Source organism: Physella acuta, unplaced genomic scaffold (assembly GCF_028476545.2).
Source record: "Physella acuta isolate Inbredline_101_S28 unplaced genomic scaffold, ASM2847654v3 ptg000768l, whole genome shotgun sequence".
In the NCBI taxonomy this organism is placed as follows: domain Eukaryota; kingdom Metazoa; phylum Mollusca; class Gastropoda; family Physidae; genus Physella; species Physella acuta.
The window spans coordinates 334,227-351,741 of NW_026732286.1; the positions used below are offsets into that span (position 1 = coordinate 334,227).

A 17,515-nucleotide genomic window follows, 5' to 3' on the forward strand; every position below is an offset into this window, starting at 1 on the left:
TTAGAGCATGCACTAAGATCGCCTTTCTTTGGAAGCTTTATGAGTAGTCCCTCCTTCCACTCCTCTGGTATTTGTTCATCTTCCCAGATTTTCTTGAAGAGTGTGTATAGTAGTGTGGTGCTAGTTTCTATATCTGCTGTCAGTGCTTCTGCCGGTATACCATCTATTCCTGGAGCCTTCCAATTTTTCAGCTGCTTTATAGCTCTATGTATCTCTTCTTTTGAAGGTGGGTTGCAGTCTATATGGAGGTCACTTTCAGCTGGTGGTATGTCTTGCGTGCACTCTGGTGTTGGTCTATTCAGTAGTTCTTCAAAATGTTCTACCCATCTCTTCATCTGTCCTTCCGCATCAGGTATTGTCTTTCCATCTTTGGTTTTCACTGGCCTCTCTGGCTTACTGTACTTACCAGATATCTTCTTAATTGTATTGTACACGTCCTTAATATTACCATGGTACAGTGCTTCTTCCGCTTCTCTTGCCAGCAGTTCCAAATAGCTCCGTTTGTCTTTCCTTATGTGTTTCTTGACATTTTTGTTCGTTTCGGTGTATTCTTCCAGTGCTTTTAATTTCGTAGCCCGTGTGCGGCTGTTGTTTAATGTTGCCTTCTTTCTTTTTCTCTCTACAATAATTTTCATGGTATCTGCTAATATCCATTCCTTCGCTTGTCTTTTGATAGGGCCTAGCACTTCTTCGCATGTTGATGTTAATATACTTTTAGTTTTTTCCCATGTTTCCTCTATCGTCTCTTCTTCTATTAGTTCTTGTAGTACCTGGAACCTATTGGACATATATATTGTAGGCCTAAATAGAAAATATATACTTCTACACTTAAAAGTGTCCGCCCTCCCCCCCCCCCCCCCCCCCAGGAAATTAAGTACGCCCCACCAAGGAAAAATGTCTGAAAGAGTAAGTTTATATTGTTTGAAGAATGATATTATGCTGATGAATTAAGCATGTAGAGGTGCGGGTATGTGTAGCCCTGTAGGGTGACTGTGCATAGTAAATGTGATGAGCTTAACCGTCCATTAGGCAGACGAAGTAGCGTTTATCTGTGACCACGGCATATGAAGCAGTCAACAATTTGCCTGACCACCTATACTTTCCCTAACATGAGTCAAGCACCCATCAGGACTAGGTGGACCCCAATGTTTCTTCCAGAATTTTTTCTCCGGGGGGGGGGGGGGGGCGGACACTGTTAAAAGTAAATATTTTCTATATAAACTATATAAATTTCATTTCGTCCGGGGGGGGGGGGAGGGGTAGAATTTTTTCGGGGGGGGGGGGGGGGGTTGCCCCCCCCCCCCCCCTCCCCGAAGAGATGCCTGGAAGAAACTCTGGTGGACTCAGGGACGTCCAGCGCACTCGAGTCCATGATATGAACTCGAGACCCTCGGCCACGCTGTTTTCCTCAGAAAGAATGTAGATCTAAATATTGTGGAACAGGCTCATGTTTGACTAAATAATAGATCTAGTATTTTTAAAAATTAAAAATACCATTTACCATTCAAACTGTAACAGTGGGCTATAGTCTAGTTATTTTATTATTTGGGATTCAAACTCTTCAAAGAGCTAAAATACCTACATTGTAATATGTCTATAGAAAATAATTATTTGATCTCATTATCATCTCTGTGAGTGGACATGCAGATGCAGTATGCTCGGATAGAAAACGATCTAAAATTGACCTTTCATATTGAAAAACATATTGTAAGCGTATATAACTATATATGGCTATGTTCTTATTGTTCTATGCACGGCAAGTAATAAATGAAGTGGTTCTTTCAACCCATGTGGGATGTGATCTCGATTCAGCGGCGTAGCCAAACTTAACTAATGTCATACAATGTTGTAGCACACATTAAATAACCGCAGATATATACTCCATATTAAAAAATAACTTTCTTGCGTAGTCTTAAGTAAAAAAGAAATATTTTTTCGCTAGAGAAAATAAAAAAAAAAAATATAAATTTGCTCGTAAGTAGGCCTATAGATTAGTTCAAATTTAACCTACTTATTAACTGTAGTTGAGTACACTTAATTTTGATTTTTTTTAACGCTAACATAAATTGGATTGGGGGGGGGGGTGGTGATAAAAAACGTTTGATAAAGCATTCAATTTGTATAACTTCTAAGACAAACATTAACGAAAAACATTTTTTGTTACGATCATGATTATTTTAAGAGCGTAGGCTGACAGGCTGACATTCTGACCACTTTTACTTGGAGAAAAAAATTCCATCAAATGATAGCCTACAATTGTATTTTTTTCTATTTCGTTCGGATGGAGGGATGGGGGGGGGGGGGGGCGTGCTAAAGATGTCTGAAAGAAGCTCTAAACATAAAATAACTTAGAACAGCAAAAATTTAATATTGGATTTCACAAACAGAAACGACAGTACAATTTGAATTATTATGTATACTATTATATATATATATATATATATATATATATATATATATATATATATATATATATATATATATATATATATATATATATTATATAGTTTGGTTAGGCCTTTTGCCATGTTTATCTGGCAAAAACAAACCACATTAATTCAAGCCAATCAAAACCTTTTGTGGCATGTTTGAAGCTGCCCATCAAAATGGATACTTGAGGATACTCGATGATGTAGTGAAGTGTTGTTTACATACTATTACATAGTCTTAACGAAAATGGAAGATGCTATAATAATAAATAAAATAGACAGAATCAACCACTTGCAATGCTTAATACGTGATGACTTAAAAGAAATTGGAGTAAAACTGCCTAAAGAGAAAAAGGTTAAGAAACAACAACGGAGCCGTAGAAGAAGCAACTCAGTTGCACAACAGGTGAAACAAGTTTTTTCAGGCTTAAATTAAAATTTAAATCGATTTTTTAAAATTTCAGCCTTAGGCTTATACTTATATAGATCTAGATCTACTATTGTGAGTAGATCTAGATCCATACACGTCCCTGTAAAATCCGATTTTAGCGTATTTTATTCGCCGCTTCACGTTCACCTCCGGTTGAGTGTATTTTATTAGGGATTTTGGTAAAAAAGCACTAATCATCATATAAAAATAAAAATTACATATTCTTGTAGAGCTCAACAAAATGAAAACAAAACAAAAAAGATTTTCTGTCTAGCTCAAATAGTTTTTTTTTTGCGAATTTTTTTGTGAGGGGTGGAATCCCCTTACTTTTGCATTGGCCAATTGTGACAAGTCATGGTATACCTGAATAAATTGAGCATAGTTATTTTAATTGCAGTTGTATTTTGTTCATATTTGCAGAGTTTAGCTAGAATGATATATAGAACTTGTAAATGTTGTTGAAATGAATAAAAATAATACAGAACTTATATTTTTGTGTTGGCTTCCTCCCATAACCCCAAAAAACTGTGCTGCGCAAATATGAAAGCCATATTTTATATATATACAGCAAATGAAAGAACTACAAAGTTTGAAACTAAAGTAATTGACTTGAACACTGTTATGTGCATATAATATTATAATTGCCTCATTATTTTGGGCAGGTGAAGTAGAGTCCATCTTTAAGCCATTTTGTTATAAAACTGCTGCGCAAATATGAAAATGTTTCTAAAGCAATATTTTATATAAATACAGTGAATGTAAGAACTACATAGTTAGAAATCTAAATGACTTGAACACTGTAATGTGTATATAACTGCCTTGTTATTTTGGGCAGGTGAAGTAGAGCCCATATAAGCCATTTTGTAATAATTTAAATGAAGTTATCAGATCAATGTTTTTATGTGTGAATAGTGTATGGATTCTGATTTTCAGCATATAACTATATCTAAGGGTAAGTAGAACTTGAATACTTAAAATTACAGTTAGCACAATGCTAGTGTATAGCAACAGACAGGTAACCTAGATCTAGGTCTGACTCTTGTCAGTCTAGTCTGACAAAATTGGATTTTAGGAAAAACATTCTGCAAAACTAGAACTAGAGCTGAAAAAATTAAAGATGGGTATGTAAATATATTCTGAAATAAAAAATTAGGAGATTTGTTTGCACATTCCATAAGAATGCTGTTGTTAGTTGATCAAACTTAAAGGCCGGAAGATCGGGATGAAAAAATATAACAATGGTGGCAACGCGACCTACATACAGTGACCACCTCTAAACGAGTATATCTAATGTCAGAGTCAAAATATCCAAAAACAAATATCATTTCCACATATATAAGATATGTCTGCTCAGTAATCTTCACTCATCTAGAATAACCTTTTAAAAAATCGTGATTCCAACGTATTTGAAACTAGCCTTCATACAGGGGGAAGACCAAGGCAGAGACAGCGTGCAATCAGATCGCTAAGCCATCAAAACAATGGGAAAACCATTCTACTTTTCATTTAACATTAGGAAATGACCTTTTAAACTTAATTAATTACCATAAATTAAAAACTTATTAGTATGCAAAACCAAATCTCGTGTGCCCGGTATCAGAAAGTAATGGGCGATTTCGGGTCATGTTTTTACCGCGATCTCGGCCGATACCGACAAGCCTAATTTTATTCAAACAGTGATTGATTGAAACACAACCGAAACACACAAAATGAAAAATGTTAGGGAAACACTAGGACCTGGATCTACTTATTTGTTTTTAATGAATGTGAGTTTTAATTATAAAAGGTAAAAAAAACACACTAGGGCAGTTCCAATTAAATAGTGTGTGATCGTCAATTGGAGAAAAATCCCAACACGGTTGTGAGCTCACATTGACTTTATTTTAATTAGTCTCTATCAGCATATGTCATAGCTTGGCCAATAGCTATTTGAAATTGTGTGTTGGCCACAGTTTTGAGGGTCATTGTGAGTTCATAAAAGTTTATTTAGGCCCTATAGTAGGCCTATTATAGTATCATGCGTGGGAGGTACTTTTAACAATACAAACTTAACCGCCTTGTAATTGTGAGTTATGTACTTCACCCATTGCCATGAATATCTTAACTGAAACACGAACATAGCACATTCAATAATCCAAATTTGGATTTTTCTCAAGTTTTGACAAAAGTATATTATAAAAAACTAAAACAAATTCATAAAGGAATAAGCCCAATGTTTTCCTAATGTTTCAGTTGTGTTTCTAATAAAATACGCTCAACTGGAGGTGAACGTGAAGTGGGGAATAAAATACGCTAAAATGGAGTTTTATCCCCATCCCCTGTCCACTCCGAATTGTAATTAAAAAAAACCAAGAGATTCTTTCAATCTTTTTAGAGTAGATCTAAAATAGATCTAGATCTAAACTAGTAGTAACGATTCTGATTTAGGCCTAAATCTTTTTATTTTTCGATTTAAACATTTGACATTGCCAATGAAAAACATAGATCAATATTTAATCTATTGAACACTGAATTTCATGATTCTAGCTCATTGGGAGCTATATTAATGAGTTTTAATTTATTTGCAACCCACAGCAGTGCAGGATGTCTTTTTCTGTGACAGTTTATAGACACAAATTGTATAGTCTTGACAAGGCAGCCAATTTGATTTTTGACAGAATGTGCAGCACATTTGATTTCATTACACCATTTCTATTTCATATTTTGTTTAGATTTGTAATAAATAGATTTTTCTTTTTAAAATGTCATCACATTAAAATTAATCACCCGAGATTGAGAAAAAGCATTCCAAACATCCACACGGCCCACGTGTGGTAGATGGCTCACGCACATTGTTTTGTCAATGAGTGTTTATTAATTAGTAATTAAGTCTAGACTCAAGTCTAAAAACAAAGTGAATCAGGCCTAATGAATCTAATAATAATACTAACCGTATATCCTACCTATATACTATATAATTGTATATTATATATAAATGAAGACAAGTGAAAATATAATTTGCCTAATTATAATTAAAATTAATCAAATAAGTAACACAAAATTAGACTATTTGAAAGCATGATGCATATAGTAACTAATAAGTCCGCTAATGCTAAGTCTAGTTGTAGTAGGCAAACTTTCTCAATAACGATTTCGTCATGTTTAAAAGAAATCGTTTTGGTGACTTTTTTATGGTTCCGATTTAACCGTGCCTTCATCAAATTATTCTATTTTTTTCCTCATAAAAAGTTCAATTTAATAATGGCACACACTCTAGGGCCAGTTTGGTTGACTTCTAGTTTTATGTCTACATAATTAAGAAATAACTTAAATTACACAGAAAAACCACAATTTTTCGCATGATTAATATTTTTAATGTTGAGTCACTTGAACAAAGCAAAAAAATAATTGTCCAATCATATGCCAGGTTAGGTAGCCAAATTGTTGTTAGCAACTGACCACTCCCTTTGGGTTTGTGAGCACTGCTAAATAATAGTAGATCTAATATCAATTCAATATGCAAGGAATAGGCCTTGGAAACTTAGATCTGTTCAAACTCTTTTTCGGGTGTTAAAAAATTCCAAAATGGCAAAGGTGGTAAATTGCAAGAAGAAATTGCATAACATACCTGGGGAATAACAGGTAAATAGCGAGACACTGTTTTTGAGACAATTTTTTTGTTTCATTATTTTGGTGGTTTGCTTTTTCACCAGCTGTAGGAGCAGAAAATTCATTAATTAAACATTACAAACAAGTAGGCTTTTCATGGATGTTGTTCTTTATTGTTGCATCTATTTCTATGATTGCCTGCTCATGTTTTCTCGTCAGTGGGCGAAAAATCCTGTCATCTCAGTTGATGGGTTACTGTGAGTTCATTAAGAGAATATTATTTTAGACTAAATCAAGATCTGTAGCCTATATTTAAAAAAAAATTATATCTAGATCTGTATTTAAAACTCAAAACATTGTTGCCTGCTGCTCCCCTGCTCATATTTTCTTGTCTGGGTGAGAAAAATAACACAGGTTGAGGGGTCACAGTCAGTGCATATAAAAACTTTAACTTAGGTCCTAGCCTGAGGAATAGTAATTGACAAATGTGCTTTGCTTGGGGTCATTGTGAGTTCATATAATCTTGTCAGTAATGTCAGCTGGAGAAATATTCAGCCACATTGTTATTATTGTGAGGCCAATACCTACTGATCTTTAACACTTTGTGTTGTTATCTGGCAATGTAAGGCATATTTGTAGAAAGTGTAGAAGTATAAACATTTTATAAAATGTAATTTATTTTTTACTAAGTAAATTTAATTATTAACATTTTTAAAAAATCATCAAAATTGATATTTACACTAAGTTATACGATGAAAGAAAGTTCATGATCAACAATAGTCAGCCACCTTTACTTTCCCTAATGTGAGTCAGGTACCCATCAGAGCAGAGTGTAGTCAGAGTAATCCTACGTACGCAAGTCTAAGATCTAAACTTGAGACTTTTTTCTGGTTAGCAAATGTGCCATCCACTGTCCCACCATATATGCCAACACCAGATTGTAAATAGCCTTAGGTGTTGGGTGTAGTTTTGCACTTGCCAGTCAATGTACTTATTGGTGATGTTCCTCTAATTTTCTTTTTAACAAATTTTTGTATCCCATTGGTTTTTTTGCAGGATAAAACTTTAAAATTATTCGGAGAACCACTTTCTCATGTGCCGTGCACATTTTTACCACAGTATGGCTATGTACCACAGTAAGTTCATAATGCGATACTGTTAAACTAAAATACCATTACTAAATTTAGTAAAATGCAGTATTTGAATGCATATTTTTAAACATATAATTATCTCCATCATAGGTTCTTAATTAATGCTGCAGAAGTTATAGATAAAAACCTCGAAAGTGAAGGAATTTTTCGAAAATCTGGTGCTGTAAGTCGTCAAAAAGACCTAAAGGTAGGAAGTTCAATGCACACATTTCCTATACATATATATGATACATTTTAGTTTACACATTACATATACATTTTTGTATAATTTTTTTTTTAGATATAAACACAAAAAATTATTGATATAAAACCTTAAAAAATATTGTTCTGTTTTAGCTTGCTGTTGATGAGGGCAGATCTCTTGATGGGGCTAATGCCTATGATGTGGCTGTATTAATAAAGCAATTTCTTCGTGAACTGCCGGAGCCATTGTTTATTTCAATTTATAATGAATCTTTCATCAAATGTTATCAGCTGCCTGCTGATAAAGACCCTGTGAGTGTTTTGTTTTTGTATCAAGTATAAAACACAATTTAAAATTGTCAGAATAAATGGTTTTATTTTTGAAAACCTCAAGTTTCATCATAAAGCTTCATTAAAATTGTCAGAAATTTTATTTCTATGACATGAATTTAACCTTTGAAGCATTGTTAACTTCTGAATGAACAAGATATTTATTTCTCACATTTAGAAAAAAGCCCTCCTCCAGATGTGCCTCCTCCTGCCAATTGAAAATATAGGCACCTTGAGGTACTTGCTTCACCTGCTCTCCAGGGTGGCCAACAACTGTGAGAAAAACAAAATGACGGCCAACAACCTGGCCCTAGTGATGGCCCCTAATTTAATGCACAACAACAAAGGCGGGGAGAAGATGAGCTCGGCCGAAGAAAAGCTCTTGCACATCCAGGCATGTATTGTGGAAGTTTTAATCAAGCACTGGGAATTGGTTGGAATGGTCAGCACAGCACTACAACAGCAGGTTAGTTTTATTTTGGGTTGGCTTTCTCTGTAGATGTGAATATATATACATCACATGTTGGCCTTGGTTTGGTTAAAATGTGCTGCTTTTGTTGTAGATGTTGGCCTTGGTTTGGTTAAAATGTGCTGCTTTTGTTGTAGATGAGCTTGATGTCAGAATGTTTTGGGACTGATGATGATCTGGATGCTAGTGATGATAATACATTGGGAGATTCCAAAGATGTCTCTCATAAAAAGAGAAGAAAAAGAAGTGGCTCATTGACAGGTTATTTTGCCTTATTAAAATATCTTTTTATTCATTTAGATTGGACAGTAATGCAATTAGATTTTTTAAAACAGGCCATATAATTCTTTCCTGGTTAATTTATTTTATTTTTTGGTATAGGATTCAAAACCTATCACACAGTATTACAATTGGCTACTTTGTTTATCCTAATAACCTGAAGATTATATATTTTCTCATCAAAAAAGATTTAATTTTAAAGTAGTATTCTGCTATTGTACAGGTCTAGTTAGCTCCATCGCCCAAGGTTTTGCCAAACTGCGTCGCAGCACAGATGGCAGGAGTATAAACATGTCATCTAACAGCACCTACCCAGGGGAACTGTCGCTTGCCTCTGTGGATTCCTCTAACCTGACCCAGCAGGAGATGTCACTCAACAGTGTGACACCTTGTGTCATGAGGAAGAGACGGGCCTCAGGGGAAACTGTGCCATTTTCTGCTTCTAAGAAGTAAGTACATAACTTGGCAATCTATATTCGTCTAACTTTAAATACCATTTACTGGCCTTTTGTTTTAGCAGGTAAAATATTTTATAAGTAAATTAAATCATAGTTTTTAAAGTGTGCACTTAGTAACATATTTTCTTTTATTTTTACATCCAATGTCTCTAAAATTTTATTTTATTAATGATTGGAAGTTGCACTTTTGATTTGTTTTCAGAGTTTAAACACTATTTTACCTAAGCTCAATTTTATAACTTTGTTTGGTTGTTTATTTAAAACAAATTTATTTATAAATTGTAAGTCTTACCTGATTCTCTCTGATAATTGGCTATTGCATGAAAATTGTTTATAAATTTATTTTTAGGAAAGCAATTCTAGGCAACTTACCACAACGATCAGCCCTCGCATCTACGCCTTTTACTCCAGCTTCCAATATGAAGAAAGGTCTTCACTGTAAACCTAAAGGTAAGATAGCTTTCTTCAAGTGAGTCTGCAAATCATTCTAGAATCATTAACTAAAAGAATTTAGCTATTCATTTAAAAAATTTGTCTTGTTTCATAGACTTGGATGTCACTGATACGCCTCAGCTGAATGCAACCACCCCAGCTCTTGGTGTGAAGACTGCACGTAAAAAACTGAGCCTCTTTGCTTCTCCAAATAGTCACAAGAAAGTTAAAAGGTAAAGTTTTAAATTGAAATGTTACACTCCATCCTCTTATTTTAAATGCATATTAAGTAATAACACATAATAAATAATTTGCTGTTATTAAAATCTGTTGCCTAGAACATAATTTTCTGCACAATAGTAAATATTTTAATATTTATCAGACTCGTAAAGCCTGAAGTATATAATTTTTGGTGCCAGTTTTCTAAAAATAATATGACAAATTACCAGTCCAAACTATTAGTAGCAAATGCCAATTTGCTACTATTTTGTACCTTGATTTTGTTTATTGGTTATACTGTGTGAAATAGCAGGTTTTTGTCTACCATGTTTTTCAGGCAAACTTCAGCGTCCGCCCGAATAGAGTCACCCCCAACCCAAGTCAAGCCTGGGAAAAGTAAAAGTATATTTAGAAGGCTTAGTGGGAACCGTGAAAAGGTAAGCTGTTTGATTCTGATTTTATTGGTTAAATTGTTTGGGTTCTTCTGTAGTGTTGACCTGTTGTTAGCTACAAGACCAATTCTTAGGGTTAGAGTAATTGATCTGTTAAAATTATACAATAGTGTAGTTTTTTCCTGTGAATTCTGTTAGTCTTTGGATAACAGTCGACAGTACAAGCAATAATATATATTTGCTTTGATACGACTTGTTAGCATTTTTACAAGTAACAGTTTTGTTATTTATGGGACGGAGTGGCCTAGCAGTAGAGAGCCAGACTGTTAACCCAGAAGTCTTAAGTTTCAATCCGGGTTCAAGACAGTAGACTGCCCCCGAGTCCACCCAGCTCTGATGGGTACCTAACTTACATTAGGGAAAGTAAAGGCGGCAGGGCATAGTGCTGACCACACTATCCCTTTATATGCTGAGGTCACAGAAACAGGTGAACTCTACTTCACTTGCCCCATGGACCATCATGTTTGGAAGGGGAACTTTACTGTTTTTTACTACTATTTTGTTATTTATTTGTTAAAACATGTTAGCCTACATTCCTTATGTCTTATATTACTTCTTTGAGAGAATTCTTGTACCAGGTTGTTTATAATGGTATTTATAATTCTTACAGGTGGATTTTGTTGGGGAACGTCTAGCATACTCAGTTCATGCATCACCCAAAAGTACCTTGTCAGATTCCATCCTGTTTGAACAGAAGGGCAACATACTACGCAGTCTGTCCTCCCCCACTCTACAAGATGTGGAGTTCTCTGTCTTGGCCGTGGATGATGCTGTATCCCTGAACAAAGGCTTTATTGATGAGCTGGAGGAACAGAACCTTGCCAGACAGGCATGCAGCTCTTCAGTTGGGGATGTTAGCCGACAGGGCCTGGATGCTGTGGACTCTGTCAGGGTTCCAGTGAGGTCCAAATCAGTGGACAGCCCTTGCCTGAAGCGAGGCCAGCCTAACACAATATACAACGGGCTGTTAAAAGGAGACCCGGGATCTGGGGCTAAACACAAAGGCAAGCTGGACAAGTCTTTAATTAGTGGACCAAGCCCGATTATTGTTCCTGTGCTGGACAACGCATTGGCCATTAAACCTGACAGTGCATTGAGAAGGAGCAGGAGAGATGACTTTGAAAGAGCAAGGATGAGACGCGTGAAGCCGGGGAGCTCTTGTGAGAGGGAAACAAATTCCCGACTGTTGTCTTGTGATATGGACAAGAGTGTGGCGTCGCAGCTGGACGTCAGTTTGATGGAAGTTGTTTTACCACCTCCGCAAGGCTTTGGGGATCAGACCGTATGTGAGGACAAGGTCTCGCACGCGGAAGACGAAGATGAGGAAATCGACGTCGGCTCTGATTTAGAATCCGAGGCTGGGTTTTCCACCATTTCTGGGGGGACGGTAATTCGTAGGGCTGAGACTGGCCTGTATTACAAGCCAGGGGTTACTTCTCTCTCTGGATCATCCATTGTAAGCTCGGTCTCATGTGATTCTCTAATGAAGCCAGCCAGCACAATGGTATCCCAGCTGCAGCCTTCAATAAGCGTGGACAGCTTGCTGTCAGTAGAAAGCCGGATGTCCTCTCACAACAGCACATTGTCAACTCTAGGGCTCAGCATTTCATCTGACAGCGGGAAGGGCTCAATGCTTGGGGAAACATCGGATCAGTTCAGCATCTCATCTGAACACACCAGTGGTTCTCAAATCCATGAGGTTGTGATGAGGCACCAAGGGTCTAATAAAACCAAATGTATTCAGTCAGTGCTTGAGGACAGCAGAGGGTTGCAGATGCTGTGTGAGAACTACACATCAATGTCTGAAGACGACTCCACTGAGTCGAAGTCCCTGGACACCACCTTAGGCTCCCACCTTGACGAGTTAGAAAACATGCCAACACAGTCAGATGTGTCACGCAAGAAATCAATATCTGCTGAAGACCTACAAGCGGCTGAAAACAAGGTCAGTGTACCAGTGCGTGCTCACAGCATGTACGTATCTCCTTGTAAAAAGTTCCACTTCAAACCACATTTAGAAATAACGAAACAAACCCACAACATCCTGGCCCGGGCTGGATTTTTTAAACCTTCAGAAACAAAGTCCAACGTCAAGGATGTGCAGGTGCCAGTGAAGTCACCCAAACGCTCAAGCTACAGAGAAGAGATGATGATGTCACTACGGTCTAGCTTCCATGAGCGCCACACAAGGTTGAATTCTTCTCTACGGTCACTGAGAAGTCTACCCAACAGATCTTTTGAGCACTCAGCGAGCTCTAAACCTGAACCACTCACCCTGACTAGAAAGGATGCAAACAAGGAAGAAGTGACATCCTCACGTTGTGCTGAGCCCAGTGGTAACAAGCCCTCTCCTCCTGAGCTTGATAGTACAGAAATTGATGTAGAGAATGTCAATGTGGAGAGCGATGACTTTACTAGTGAAGTTCAAGAAAGGGTTGAAGTTAGAAATGATGAAGTAAAAAGTGAAAACATCCAGTCACCCATAAAAGATGAAAGCACACCTGTGAAAGGTCATGACGAAGTTAAAAGTGAAAACATCCAGTCACCCATAAAAGATGAAAGCACACCTGTAAAAGGTCATGACGAATTCCAGAAGCCTGTAGTTGGTAGAAAAAAGCTGAAGGATATCAAGGAATCCCTGACGCTGTCCGCCATTCTAGATAAAGAAATAGCACAGCAGGTGCAGATCAAAAGAGCCGAAGTCATTTTGCCCAAGCACGACAGCATTTCCAACATACAGCAAGCAGGATTTGTGTCCCAAAACGTGAAGCAGTTCACCCAAAAACTTGGGAAAGATTCCAATTTTTCCCTACCTCCTACATCGAGGAGGGGCAATTCACCTGTGAGAATACCCACAATTTTTGCTAAAAGTCAGAAGGAGGCTAAGCGGTACAGGGAAATGGCCCAGTTTTCAAGGGAAAGGAGTGGCTTCAAACCTAGTGATTTAGGATCCACCGAGGCTCAACTTGCAGCTGACCTGATTGTAGGAGAAAAACAAGTGTCAGCATCTAAACAAACACCTGGCGGCTTTGAAACTCCCCTAAAAAATTGCCAGATAGAGCTCAGTGACAGTTTGATGGAGACTATCAATGATGTCTGCACACCTAGAGCTGAGAAAGTTTTAACCTCTTCTGAGGAAGAGTTCCTAGTGAAATCTCCTTTAAAGGAATCCACAAACATTGTCCAGTCTGCTGTGGTTTCTAGTTTAAAGACATCAAGCCTGGCAGAAAATGCAAGTTTATTCTTATAAAATATATCATTATATTTCTAGAGTTACAAATGCAATTTACATGTAAAATATATTTATTATTATACCTAAAATAGTTAACCTTCTGATTAAACGTTTAAAATGTTTTGTTTCTGCAGTACAAAATATCTTCTCAAACAAGAGCCCAACGCAGGAGTGGACTTGGCGGAGAGCGAAGTTGCACAGCGGCTGTTCCAGGAAAGGGCCGCCTGCAAGTGAAAAGGTTAAAAAACCAAAGCTCTCCAAACAGACTGAACATTTCCCCACGTCGACTAAAGCACATCTCTCCCCACAGAATTAACCACATGTCGCCTCGCAGGCTCAATCACAAATCCCCAAAAACAAAGTCACCCCATAACACCAAGTCACCATATAACACCAAGTCACCACATAACACCAAGTCACCTCATAATACCAAGTCACCACATAACACCAACATGAATTCGCCTGCAAAATTGTAAACTTTTTTTGCTTTATGTTGCTTGTACAAACCATCTAATGTTATAATTATAAAACTTAAGCAGAAATTTTCAGCCCTCAGTCCTACTAGCATCATGTTTTACATCAAGACCTTAAAAATCTTTCATCTTGCATTAATATTCTCCAGCTTAAGAATTTTGACCAAACTTTTTTGAGGTCATGTTTTAAATACCATAAGTGCTGAGGGCTCTTTATTGTTTTTTAGCTCACGTTAACTCATAGGTTGATCTATTGTATCACTTATTCTTGATGTGTATTCACGGTTCTAGATATCATCTTGACCATTTGTAAATAATTCAAATTCTATGCCAGATTTTCTATCCATCTAAGGTGGACTCAATAAAGAATATGTGATTCGTTTTTTTTTTAAATTAACAACTTAGTGTACAATAATCAGGATTTAGCCTTCACTCCCAAGAGAGCTGTTCAGTTCCTGCTTCACACAAAATGATTATCAGATGTCTTTCAGTGTGTTCAGTCATCAAAATATTTGATGATTGAAAGGACTTACCACTATGTTGTATGTTGAAAGTTGTGACTTGTTTCTGCTCAAAAACTAAGTCAGGGGTACTAGTATTTAACTATTTAACATTGATACTAATTATTTTAAAAGAACTGGTTGTGACTTTTTGAGAAATCTGCTTTCTCATGCAGATCATTCAACTTTTTTGGTACTTATTTTTTTATATTCACATTTTTTGAAGTAATAATATAATAAAGTCAAATATTTTTTTTACAAAATTCCAGGAACTGTAAATTTTAAGGGTTGTTATTATGTTGTGTAGATGTTATCAAAGTGAAACTGTGGTCAGATAATTTTTTATACATTGACAAAGAGATTCTTGATTGTCTATACATCTTTTTAAAAATACATTAATCAGAAAACCTCCATTCTAATGACCATATTTATTGTTTTTTAAACATTTTTCTGCTTGGTAAAATATAATCTATGCATCATAGTTGTCTTAGCTTGTATGTGTGTGGCAGATATTGGGCCTTGAGTTTGGCTGCTGGTGGATACATTTTGTCTGGAACAAGAGATGTGGTTTCATGTGTAGATTACACTCTGGCTTTGTGTGTCAATACATTGTCAGATGCTTCTCTTGTAGGAGCATATTGTAAAATAACTGCTATTTTTAAATTTTATTTCATACGTTTATGTTTGAATTTGTATGATTTTAGTGGGTTATGTTGTAGTGTAGAAAGTTTTTTAAGTTATAGGAAAGACTAGAGTTGGTCATGGTGATTTTTTTTAGAGTAGGATAGTGTAGGTATCAATTTTAGTTTGTAGGTTAATACACTTTTATAGAACTCTTGTACATTTTTATGTTTAACATTTCCTTGCAATTTAAAACGTCGGCAAAACCACAAATGTTATTTGAAATGCTTTACAAAATAATAGCCCCTGCTTTAAAAATAAATTGTTGAGCATTAATTAAGCTTTTGCACAGTGCCTTTTCTCATACTCTTGTACTGACTGAAAACTTTTGATATTTTATATACAAGCTTGTCTATGTCCATTGCTATTGAAGCCAGAAACAAAATCAGTTTTGTTAAATAAACTACTAAATTGTGCTGCAATAATTTCAGTGTGTTGTTGCTGATTGTGGAAGGTATGTATTTATGATTACAGAGAAACAAAATATATTTCAGTAATTTTTATACAGTGACATTTTTTTTTAAAGATGTTGTTCTAATGTTTATGGTGTTTATGTACATTTTGTATACAAGGCTGATTTATCAGTTCTTTTAAATTTAAATTGAACACTAATGCCTTCTCTTTATTTAACTTTACAATAATAAACTGCTTTTTTTTGCTGAAGCTTGAGTTTATGTAGCTTGAGTTTGTTGTTTTTTTGTTTTGTTTATCACCCTTGCCGGTTTTTACACTTCCATGGTTATTTTCAATGTTGAGGAAACCATGATGACAGGCTTAAGTCCCTTATATTAGACATAAGGTTTCAATACTTAATTTAGTAACACAATGGAGAGAGTAGTCCCCACATTCTATTTTGGAATCTAGTCATATTGTTAAGTTTTAACTCTAAGGGTAATGTTAATAGTTGTGTTATAGGTAGGGTAATCATTAACAAATGGCATCAGTACAGTCATTACCTATTGCTACTAATGCTAGAAAAATGGTTTATCCATAATAGGAGACAACTGTAACGAGCTGCACATTTTTTCTAAATTACATCCCTTAGTTTAATAAATACATGAAATTGAGCCAACAAAATACTTCTTGAAACAGTAGTTCTTTGTAATTATTTAAAATTTTAAGACATTTTAAAAAAAAAATCCATGATTCAATGGTGACCTACGCAAGTTAAAATTTATTTTTTTATTGCGTTAAATAAAATATGAAAAGTACTTAATTACCACCACAGATATTTGAATATATTTAAGGTGCTAATTCAATGATTACGTTGTCCATGAAATTTAACCAACCTGTTCTACAAGTATAGTAGCAAATATTACAGTTTAAAAAAATATAGCTAAATTATTTCTCGTATTCATATATTATATATATATATATATATATATATATATATATATATATATATATATATATATATATCTAAACAATACTAGTAGAGGAAACTGGTATCTATATGATACACATGATACACGCACGAATGTTGTACATTTAGAACACTCCGCATGTTTACATAAAACTTGTATGGAAAGTTAAGCTCAGATAAACGGGGACAGGACAGCGTGCACATGACATCGTCACACAAACTGGAACAGGACAGCATCAGGCCATCGAGAACGACAAGTCTAACTATCTCCCGACATCAGAGTTTCTCCCCCCCCCCCCACCCCGAAGAAAGTCTACCGCCCCCCCCCCCCCGAACGAAATGGAATTTATATAGAAAATATACACTTTTAACAGGCCCCCCCCCCCCCCGAAAATTTTAGTCCGCCCCCCCCCCCCCCCCCGAAATTTTTAAGTGCCCCCCGGAGAAAACAGTCTTGAAGAAACACTGCCCGACATGTCTACCATTCTATCCCTTCGGGGGGAGGTGATAGATTTTCTTTAGGGGTGGGGGTTGTCTTCTCCCCTCCCCCCAGAAGAGATGCCTGGAAGAAACCTGCTTGACCTTCGGAAAAAAAAATCACAACAACTTTGGGGCAAACGGAACACAACTCACTATCCCAGTTTTTCTAAACCTTTTCAACAATAACAAAATTACACGTAAACAATACAACCCAAGAATTTGTCGTGAACTCTAAACACAGACTACTAAAACACCAACTAACCAAAACACACGCCACACGTATTCTCGTATACACACAACTCACATTCTTTATTTAAAAATAATTGGACACCAGTCAACATGGTGTAGATTGTATACATAAATAAA

At 36.0% G+C, this 17,515-nt stretch overlaps 1 protein-coding gene across 1 annotated transcript; it reads left to right on the forward strand.

Annotated features, from left to right (window-relative positions):
- Positions 1-2,601: 2,601 nt before the first annotated feature.
- LOC131950488 (uncharacterized) lies at positions 2,602-15,980 on the forward strand. The gene is made up of 12 exons (XM_059312678.1): positions 2,602-2,835; positions 7,504-7,583; positions 7,689-7,785; positions 7,935-8,093; positions 8,290-8,577; positions 8,718-8,841; positions 9,083-9,308; positions 9,667-9,767; positions 9,865-9,982; positions 10,306-10,405; positions 11,031-13,652; positions 13,787-15,980. The coding sequence occupies exons 1-12, from the start codon at positions 2,677-2,679 to the stop codon at positions 14,126-14,128; spliced, it is 4,416 nt and encodes a 1,471-aa protein (XP_059168661.1). The 5' UTR covers positions 2,602-2,676; the 3' UTR covers positions 14,129-15,980.
- Positions 15,981-17,515: the final 1,535 nt, after the last annotated feature.

Bases quoted from the DNA above. Each gene is read 5' to 3' on its own strand.
- LOC131950488 (XM_059312678.1), top strand. From the start codon at position 2,677: ATGGAAGATGCTATAATAATAAATAAAATAGACAGAATCAACCACTTG. The intron at 2,836-7,503 runs GTGAAACAAGTT...GTTTTTTTGCAG, and splicing joins GCAACTCAGTTGCACAACAG to GATAAAACTTTAAAATTATT. The intron at 8,842-9,082 runs GTTATTTTGCCT...GCTATTGTACAG, and splicing joins AAGAAGTGGCTCATTGACAG to GTCTAGTTAGCTCCATCGCC.